Source organism: Amblyomma maculatum, chromosome 2 (assembly GCF_055883805.1).
Source record: "Amblyomma maculatum isolate TAMU_Amacu chromosome 2, ASM5588380v1, whole genome shotgun sequence".
Classification (NCBI taxonomy): Eukaryota; Metazoa; Arthropoda; class Arachnida; order Ixodida; family Ixodidae; genus Amblyomma; species Amblyomma maculatum.
Genome location: NC_139345.1, coordinates 75,154,239 through 75,164,704, shown reverse-complemented (window position 1 = coordinate 75,164,704; position 10,466 = coordinate 75,154,239). Strand labels below are relative to the sequence as shown.

At 46.5% G+C, this 10,466-nt stretch overlaps 1 protein-coding gene across 1 annotated transcript in view; it reads left to right on the top strand.

Moving 5' to 3' along the window:
• Window positions 1-314: 314 nt before the first annotated feature.
• The window catches only part of Nckx30C (solute carrier family 24 member Nckx30C), a gene marked incomplete at its 5' end in the record, with an annotated part of 131,833 nt that continues 121,681 nt past the window's right edge, over window positions 315-10,466 (top strand). Inside the window, 2 exons of the mRNA XM_084592022.1 lie at window positions 315-449; window positions 4,687-5,352. Coding sequence (XP_084448148.1) covers window positions 315-449; window positions 4,687-5,352 — 801 coding nt within the window. The remainder of the gene's footprint in view (window positions 450-4,686; window positions 5,353-10,466) is intronic.

Here is a 10,466-nt window from a genome sequence, read left to right as displayed (position 1 = left end):
CCATACATACGCTGTGAAAAGAAATGTTATACCTTGATTGTCTCTAAAATTTCATATCGGCCTATCTTAAATTTGTAACTTTTCCTCTTCGTTTTGGTCCAGATGCGGCCCCTGTCGACGGCCAGGACGCTGCCCAAAGGCCCCGGACCCGTCCCAGCGAGGGTCGACCAGCGCCCCCGGTTCAGCAGCGGCAGCGGGAGCCGCGGTGTCCCTGCCGCCTGACCGGCCGTGCAGCAGCCCCGCTGGCTGCGCCGGCCACAGTGGCCATGGGGGCCAATGCCCGCTACACTTCCACCCTGGCCATGCTCCGAGGTAGAGTGCGCAGACGCTGGCGGGACCCACGCCTCGTCTTCCTCTCCGCCATGCTGGTCTTCGGCTGCCTCGCCTACCTCCATGCGCCGCCCTCTTCCGGCTGCAAGGCCGAACACCTCCTACACCATAGCGACGGCGTGAGTGGCCCTCTGCGGCGTTATTTCCAGTTGTATGCGCTTCCGGCATCTTTCAGTCCTTTTTATTACAAAAAAAAAAAAAAAAAAAAATCCTAGTATTCTCGATCTTTCGAGGGTCCGAGATATCCGATTGATGGCTGTCTGATTTCTGAAATTTCTGATTCCCTTTGAAATTATCCGATGGTTCTGAAGCGTGTTGTGTTGTGTTGTGTTTTATGGCACATAGGCAACTAAGGCCATCATGCGCCAAAAGCAAGGTTAAAAATCTGGACTATATTAAAGGGCTTTAAAAAGTTATTATAGGTTCTATAACTTATTTAGATACTTTGCTTCTTTTAGAAACGAGAATATGCAGGAAATGTTAATTAGTGACCTTTCTCCTAAAAGTAAGCTTGGGTAGAATAGTATATGCTCATTGTAAAGTTGTGGGAAGTGCTTCTGTCGTAGGTCTTCAAGTCTTTTACAACTGATTAGGACATGGTTGATTGTGAGCATGTCTCCACATTCTTCACAAGCAGGCTGATCGTGTTTCGTTAGTAAAAAGTTATGTGTAAGGTGTGTGTGACTGATACGAAGACGACATAGAATCACTTCAATATAAAGCTTTTGGTAGTTACATGCTTTCCATTCCTCTACCACAGGCTTCAGTACGTGTAACTTACTTACTTCTTTGTCCCATGAATCCTGCCATTTCTCTTTCAATTTTCTTTGTATATATTTTAAGACATCTCTGTTAGGTACATTTACTCGTTCTATTTTTGCCTTCTGGGCAGCTGCAGCACATGCATCCGCTCTTTCATTTCCATTTATACCTACGTGACTTGGCCCCCAGCAGAATTTAATTTTGTGCCCCGTGTTTCAGCTGTTTTTATGTAATGTATTATATTTCCTAATAAGGGCTGTTTTGCATTTCTGTTGTGTAGTGCTGTGATCACACTAAGTGAGTCTGTGTAGGTTATACTTTTTTCAATGTAGTACTTTACTACCTTTTCCGCAGCTAAGGAGATGGCAAACCATTCGGCAGTAAACATTGTTGCTCACAGAGGTAGCCTAACTGTTTTTTCAAGTTTTTCTTCTACTACACCACTACCGACATAAAAAGTTGTTTTTGAACAATCTGTATCAAATGCAGTGTGGCTTTTTTACTTTTCCTCTAAGGCTAGGAGCTCTTGCATTATATGATCAGGCGGTGTTCTCTGAGTATCCGGGATTCTCGATTCTCGATTGACCACTGTACGAGTGCCTCAGAGAGGTTCTTAATTCTCGCGCCCAGAAATCTCATTTCATAAAAGTTGCAGACAACGAAAATCTCTGTAGTAAGTAGTAACTGATGAAAATAGTGAAAAAACAGTCTATTCGCTCGGTATGCAGTTAATATAACAGCGCTAAGCTATAAGGAGAACGCCCCATAGCCACTGAGCGCAACTTGTGTAAGTCGGTACGAGAACAAGTCACAACAAGGGTAGAGAAATAATCGCCTGGTTGTGATATCCGCATAGAGAAGTCCACAGCCATCAAGGCCAACTTAGTTTCAGAGACTGCTTGCAAACGCACCAGGAAGCCGCTGCCACGCACTCTACTTGGTGAACCGAGAAATAGTTGTTGTAATAGGAACCGTCGTATGTCTAGCTTTTAGGACGAGGGCTCAGGAGGGAAAGAAGGTCGGGATATTACTTTGAGTTTCACATCACCTCCGACTTCAGAGGACAAATCGAAGAGCTTCAACGGTTACCTGGCCTTCGGCTACGTCACCCCTGAGGATATTTTTAACGTTGCACATTGTAAGCCGCCCTTTCTCGGCATTTGCTTTGTCCTCCTGTAAGAACTACTCGAGCCTTTCAGTGGTTTTCTTTTAGGAATCTGTCTGGTCTGACGTGACGGAAGAGAAAAGTTCATTAAGAGGCATGCAAATGCTGATGGTCTCAGAAGTTTTAATTAAATTTCTGCCCGTTTCGTTTTCCAATTTTTTTGCCGAGATTCCCCTGGGAACAACCTCATTCTTCCCTCACTGCAAAAGGGGAGATTGAGAGCCAAAGAACGTAGGGGAGCTAAGGGAAGTTCGAGCAAATGCAATTGTGCTTTACTACTTTTTCGGTGTGGGCGAGGGAAATAAACAGAATCGCACGAAATAAAGGTGCCATTTGAGGTTAAAGGAAAGTAGAAACAAGCAGAAAAAAATTCAATGGTAGAGATGGAGAGAAAGAGATATAGGAGGTAAGCCTAGAAGAAAAAATAAAGCAGGACCTAGAAAACGATTCAGGACAAAATTGAAGACGAAACCCGAGATTCTCGATAAAGAAACGTGAGGCAAGGTTGTGCTTTCATGAAGGCGCTGGAAACTTATTGCTAATCTCGCGAGAACTACAGCGAAGCTAGTCTCGAAGTAGACTATCCGGTAGGGATCGCCGGGAAGAATCCTGACTCCTCAGACCTTGAAGTGAACACAGACTGACGTCTGACTTGGCTTCCGGGATTTAATCTCAGGCGGTCAGAAACACCGCAGTGGAGGGCTCCAGAAATTTAGACCCCCTGGGGTTCTTTGACAGGCACTTACATCGCGCAGCGCATGGGAGCCTTGTTTTTCGCCCCGTGATGAAAGACGGCCGTCTCGGCCGGGATTCGATCCCGTATCTTTGGGCGCATAAGCCGAGCGCCTTAACCACTTCACCACCGCGTTGGGGTACACACTGACGTGTTTGAAGAAAACAATAGCTAGAGAAAAGAACCGCAGAGGCGAATTGATTCGGTGCGCCAACAACGCGAAACAGTATGCTACAGCAGGAGACGAAGGAGTGAGGAGCCTTCTCCCATAACAATTGCTAGCACGACAAAATACTACACTAATTAATAGAATAAGAGTGATTAACGAGCCAAAATAATATACGGCAATCTTATTACATGAAGGGCACACATTCTGAAGAGGACGACGAGAAGAAAAAACGTCGTTTGAAGCGCTTAGCTTTAGTCACACTTATGAAAAAGGCAAACGCATACGAAATGCAAAATACAATAGACAATGACAAATGTAGTGTCTCATGGTAGTTGTAAAATGAAAGAACGTCACACTTGCATCCTTTTAAGCAAGCTTTAATTTGTATTATATACTGCTGTGAAGGGACTACTGATACAATTTATTCTTTTATATCTCCGCTGTTTTTGTGGGTCATCAATTTCAGCGTTGTTTGTTCACAAATTAGAAACACAGTAGTCTTGAATTTTAACAACTATCATTTTTACCTTATCCGTTTCTATTGTTCGGATGGTAGTTGAATGCAAGTTTAATTTAGCTTAGGTTTGGACTTGTTTGTTTAGTTTCATGGCTGAGGGAACAGCGTGAAAAGAAGAGGACGAAGACGATGCCTGTCCTGTATGGTTTGTGCCTATCCCAGTATTTCCCCGCTGATTCCCCCATTCATGCAAGTTCACCGCCTACAAGATGCAAGAATCCAAAGTTTCTTGTAATTTTGAAAAGATCTCGAGAAATACAGTATGCAGGGAACCAGGTGCCAAGAGGCTTTGCTTGAGTAAAGCACCTACGGTCAGCATGAAACATATGACAATAAAGGCGTCGAAAGCAATACCAATTAAATATGAACGAAAAGGGCATGGTGCTTATGAATGTGAAAAAAAAAATTCAGGTCTAAAATTAAGAATTATTTCTTTTTTCCACAAAAGAATTATTTCTTTTTTCCACAAATGCTCGTCGCAGTGGTGAAGCGTCTGCAGCGTTTATCTTTTGAATTCGAATTACTCGAGTCTAGCACAGTCGCGGCGGCTGCCTCTTGATTGAGGAAGACATTACGCTGTGTGTTAAGTCCGCTGCCAATCTCTTACCGCAGATGGTAAAATATTTAAGCTTGGGTGCTGCCCACTACAGCGCACCTCCCATCCCATAGTGCAACTTTGGCGGGTAAAGTGAATAAAAATAAGAATAAATCATTACAGCAATGTCAAGGAATAAATAAAGAATCTGGCCGACTGTTCGCGAATAATTATGGTTAAAGACACGCGTATAATTGAATGCCATTTCTTTTTTACGCAGCTGAGGCTGTATTCAATGTGTCACGACGTTTATTTTTAATTACATTGGACTTGAAATGCTGCATGTCGTACAGTATCTTTACAAGTTGTACAAGGTTGCTCAAAAGATCAAAATTTTTCCTGACAAGAGAACTGAAATGCAATTTCTTGCAAGTCAGGGTAAACATGCAGGAAGTGTTATGTTCCTTTTGCGCAGCTCGAACCGCTGACATGGCATTCCCGCTCCCTGCTGAACACCGCCGCCGTCAACGGGAGCAACACAACCGGGCCGGTCAAGACGGCCCAGTTTCCCGAGGACCTGTTTACCGACGAACAGCTGAAGCGGGGCGCCGTCATCCTGCACGTGATGGGCATGGTGTACATGTTTGTGGCGCTGGCCATCGTGTGCGACGAATTCTTCATCCCCGCCCTGGACGTGATCACCGTGAAGCTGGACATCTCCGAGGACGTGGCCGGCGCCACCTTCATGGCGGCCGGCGGCTCGGCGCCCGAGCTCTTCACCAGCGTCATCGGGGTGTTCATCTCGTTCGATGACGTGGGCATCGGTACCATCGTGGGCTCGGCCGTGTTCAACATCCTCTTCGTCATCTCCATGTGCGCCATATTCTCCAAGTCTGTGCTGCAGCTCACCTGGTGGCCGCTGTTCCGCGATGTCACCTTCTACTCGGTGATCCTCATCATTCTGATGCACTTCTTCCGGGACAGCACCATATACTGGTGGGAGGCCCTGGTGCTGCTCCTCTGCTACGCCTCCTACGTGACCTTCATGAAGTTCAACGAGCGGCTGGAGAAGATGCTCAAGAAGCTCCTCAATCGCAACAAGGTGACGCGTGTGGGCAGCACGGATCACCTCATGCCGCATGTGAGTCCCTTGTGGCCCTCCGTAGCCGCCTCCCGCTTGTGCTCTTCCCTCCGCCCGACTTCGAAGCAGCGGTGGATCGCTGACCGCATCCTCCTTGGTGCGCAGAAAGTGCAGCTGTTACGATGCATCTCGCACACGCGTTCTGTGATCCACCGCTGCAGTAGAGAGCGGGCAACTGCGTACCCTTTGCCTCCTTAGTCCGGCCCAAGCTGATGCCAAATGAAGGTCACGGGGCCTCAATTTCGACTGCTACTTTTATCGCTCTCCAAATAAGGGTGAGTACACGCTAGTCGAAATTGAGGCTCGATACTTCGGCGTCGGTCGAAACGGAGCACTCAGCGTGCTTTGCCGGACTGGCGCGCTCTAACGCGATGCTCCGTAACGTTAGCTTTCCCCCTGCGCTCTTGGCCGAGCCGCTTTTGAACAGCGACACGAAGCCGAAAAGATGCCTTTTTTTTTCTGCCATTGTTTTGTCCCCTGATATTAACACCGCAGATCGAGCGGTAGAATCATCCACCTCTGACTGTCGGCATTTGGCTTAACAGATTTAGAAAATATCGGGTTTCGTCCGCTGATGTGACAAGTTCTGAAAATTGTTATCGGCATATTCTAGCGATACGGCTAAGACAAAGTGGTAGCTTTATATAAGCGTAAGCCGACCATTAACGTCGCCAAACAGACGGAGGTTCTGGGTGATATTAAGTGCAGTACCTAGCAAATGTTGCAAAGCTTCGTTTACGCTGTTCGAAAACGGGCTCAGCCTGTGCTCCGCTTACCAGAAAGTGAGACCTCGCTGGCTTTGGCTGGAGTAGGGCGCCGAATCATGAGGGGACCGGACTCGCCAAGCCGCAGTGGAGTGCAGCAAATAGAGACTGGCTTTACCACAGGATATCAACAGACACTCGGACTGGTGCTACGGATATGCGAAAATTTACACTTTAGAAGCCAGTTGTTACTTTTATAAGTTGAGATCGTGCTTCTTAATGAAAAAGAGATTTCAATGTTTTCCATGGAGCTCACTATACTTGTCAATAGGGCAGCAGTGAGTACCTCGCTCGAAACAGGAGCAGACTATACTTGTCAATAGGGCAGTAGTGAGTAACTTGTTCGAAATAGGAAGGAAACAGGAACAAGTCCGGGAAATAAATTGATCCCCTGAGGCGTTTTCGGTCCTCTCAGAGCCTAACTTCCTTGCATGGGCACTCGGAACGATGCCTGCTTGCACATGACATTGTCTGTGCATCGTTCACGTAGGTGGTCATGTCATGAGACAGCGATGGGCGCATTTCAGTTGCATCTTTCACGCAGCCAGCCTTCTCCCCTAACCATGCCGTACCCTTCTCTATATGGCCTCTTGTGCACACAATGCCGGCGCTCTGCAGCGCCGCAGGTCTTTTTCACTATTGCAGCGCTGCCCAGTCCTTGGCTGAACGCCGGGGCATTCGTCTAGTAGCCGACCCTTTGCACTACTGGCTCGGGTTTGTGTACGCAGGTCTGTAAAATGACAACACATAAAGCAAGAAAAAAAAATACAAACCACTAACTCAGGGAACATTTCATTCATTCCTTTATATGAACGGGAGTTGACCATAAGAACACACACAGCCGAGTTAAGCGCTTACATATGCATGTCCAAAACACGGTCTACTACGCAGCAGAAAAAGGCACGCAAAAGACAGCTGAAGGCGAAATAAATTAAAACGATTTCGCTTTGTACGCGAAAAAAAAAAAAAAAAAAAAGACCGCGGGATGAGCACCTAATCAGGTGCACACTTTAAAATTGATGAAGGAGAAAAAGAAGTAGAAATAATGTCGCCCTGCATGGGAGCACGGCATGCAATGAGGTTACAGGTTCAGCGCAGCTTCTTCACTCCTAGTCCGTTTCCTTTTTTTAAGTTTTCACTTAATCTCAACGGCGGATAACTACAGGCAGCGTGTGCAGAAATCAATATATGGTACATTGCCAGCAGAACTTAAGTTTTAGCGGCCCGAATTCTGTACAGACTTGCAAACGTTTCCTGTCTTGAACAACCGCATAGTAGTTATAGCATATGTGTTTATAGAGAAAATGCTTCTTGCGCTTGAACCTCATTGAAAGGCATATTTAAGGCTCAGTGTCAACATTTCAAGAAAGAAAGAAAGAAAGAAAGAAAGAAAGAAAGAAAGAAAGAAAGAAAGAAAGAAAGAAAGAAAGAAAGAAAGAAAGAAAGAAAGAAAGAAAGAAAGAAAGAAAGAAAGCAAAAAACATTGCAGTGCTTATGCGTCACTCACACCGGTGACTCAGAAGTCCGGGCGTTCTGCCAAGGGCCGGGCACAGCTGTTGTTGCATCATCAGTGTACGTGCGTGTCCCTGTTTGTCCCTATTCTTCTCGCCTGTCACTCTTCACTCCCTGTACTCAAAGCATGGAGTAGAGTCACTGGATATGGTTGCCAGAGTATCGCTACATACGCTGCGCACACACGGTGGCGTGGCGTTGCGTTCGGACACTTGCTCCAGCGAGTGCGTGACCAGCTACGCCGTGATAGGCGCCCGCGGCGCCGCTTGTTGCCGCTGCCTCAAAGTTCGCCCGCGCCAGCCTACACTCGCTGCATGCGCACACTAGCATTGACGGCGTTGCAAGGGATTTGCGTCATGTCGCGTGTGAAGCTTTAGGCCGTTGCTTCAAATTTTTTCCGCAGTGTGGCTGAGTGTTGGCTGCCTCGATAAAAGTCACAATATCGACCTGCACATAAATTAATGTAATAGTCTCATTGGCTAAAATATATGTGAACATCCGTTGCAGCGACGGGTGTAGTGGCAGAGTGAACTTGGCAGCGGGCAGCAAGCCACCTGAAGCGACGAAATGTTATGCTGCAACCCGAAAACGACGAAAGGTTACACCCAGAGGTATTTACCCCTACCAGTCTTGGAACCAAAATGGCCGCGGCCGATGGTATAGCTTGGAGCCAATATGGCACTTGAGCCCTCACCACTGATGCTCCGAAACGATCCAGTGACTCTTGTTAGCATGGTGCTTCACTTTCCGTTGTTGATGTTGCTTCTTCTGACTGGTTGCCTTCGTCTCTCTTTCGGGGAACTATATACTGTTGTGACCGCTTCCTTGTTTGTCTGTATGTTTGTTCGTTTGCTTGTTTGTTTGTTTCACGCGGAAAGCATCTCTGGAGCGAAGGCACCGAAGCTGGCCTCACTCTGCTCTCGTTTATTTCCACCGGTTCTCCTTACGTGCGAATTTGTTTATTAAATCACGCTTAAATAGCTGAAGCAGCCTTAAACACAAGGACAATGTTTGTTATCTTTGTGCATCCAAAGTTGTAGCTAATTTGCATGAACCTAAATTGAAAGACATTAGGTAAACTGGGCAACTCGTAAATGGCACAGGTTCGCCTATTTCCATGGGATGAATATGAACTTCCGTTTTTAAAGGTTTAGCGCGATAGCTTTATTGGCACCCTTTGCGGTTTCCTTTGTGGACCCGCGTTCGCGTGGATACAATTTATGGCTCACTTAATCACCAATCCGTTTATTTGTGCTCCAGTTTTCTCACACATACTATTTAGCATACCGTAATAAGTTACGTACCACCGTTTAGGAAGGTCACTCGGCGTAGATCAAAAGCTCCGCTTTGACCAGTCAGTACGAATGTACTGCCTAAGTGGCCTAGGAGTAGCGTTATCCTACTCGGGGTTCCGGTGGTTTCGATTTCAATCTCGCCTTCTCATCTTATATCAGAAGCCTTAATTGGCACTTGTCAGATCATATGGTTTCGTGACGTCGCACAAGCCGCCGGCCAATCAGTGTCTAGCCACGTCAACTGCCGATTATAATCTGCGAGAACCATCCCCGCGATTTTGGCTCACAACGGCGGCGACGTTGAATTTTATGCAGGACGGCGTGTTAAACGTCATCGTGTTAAAAATCAGGGTTGTAATGTAGTAATCTTCGGAGTACCCATGCACAATGAGCACGCACACGAAAAGTTTTCTAAACCAACGCACAGCTTTATATGAAAGCGATGCATCTAGATGCCAAGAGAGCGCACGTAGTGAGTGAGATCACAGCGCACAGCACAGTTAAGTGCACAGGCCAGCGGCACTGCATGGAATGCTCACATTGCAGACTGCGCACTATGGAGGCTAAGTATTAAAACCCCGCTAGCGTTTCGTTTCTCTCTTTTTCTTGTGCCTAATTGTTTTCGTCTAAGGTTTCAACCTGCTGCTTAACCGTTTACCTACAGGTGTTCAACCAGAAGGAGCACTGCATGATTGTCCGTTAGAAAAAGGTCGTGGTTGGTTAAGATTACTGAGACGCTTAGTAACTGGGGGGTGGTCGGCTCTTACGTGTGTGTTGGGCATGCGGCATATGCTTCCCCTAGTTTGCGCCGAAGATTTCTCCTTCACGAAAGCGAGGATAAACGTAGCCCTTACTCTCGGGTGCCTCTTGATAACAGAAAGCCTAGTGCGAATTACGTTCCCTCTGCAACATACCTATACTTAGCCCAAAGAGGTCTCTGAGGCCTTTAGGAGCACGTAAAAGCTGTGACCACAATGAAGAAGAATGTGACAGGTACAATTCCTAAGAAACCGTCAAGCTTCCTGCAGAATGCTGCAGCTTGGAAAATTGCCTAACGGTACGGATTATACATTGCTGAATTTGAATAATAAGTACTTGTAAAGGCAATCCTTCGAAATATCCCAGCGGATATTCGGCGTATATGACACAGGCTGCTCAGAGAACATTCAGCATTTTTAAAGCGCTTCTGCTTGCAGATAAGCCACAATGTAAATTTGGTTGACGGTTAGCTTCGATGCATCTTTGCAAAGTATCGCACTGTAAATTGTTGCGTTTTTCTGGGAGCAACGAGGGCACGTTGCGTAGAAGGGAAGGCGTTCAATCTTGTGGCTGGCACGCAGAAGGCCAGTCAGTCAGGACGCCCTTCGGAATAACCAGACTCGTGCGCTGATCACCAAGCGACCTCATCGTCGTTAAGGCAATGTATGTGCGACGACATATGCATGCATCTACGGCGCTTATAATATTAATATATGTACGAATTAGTTAATTATTGTTCTTTTAAAATTCAACCCGAACTCAAGAGTTCCAGGTCAGACTCCTC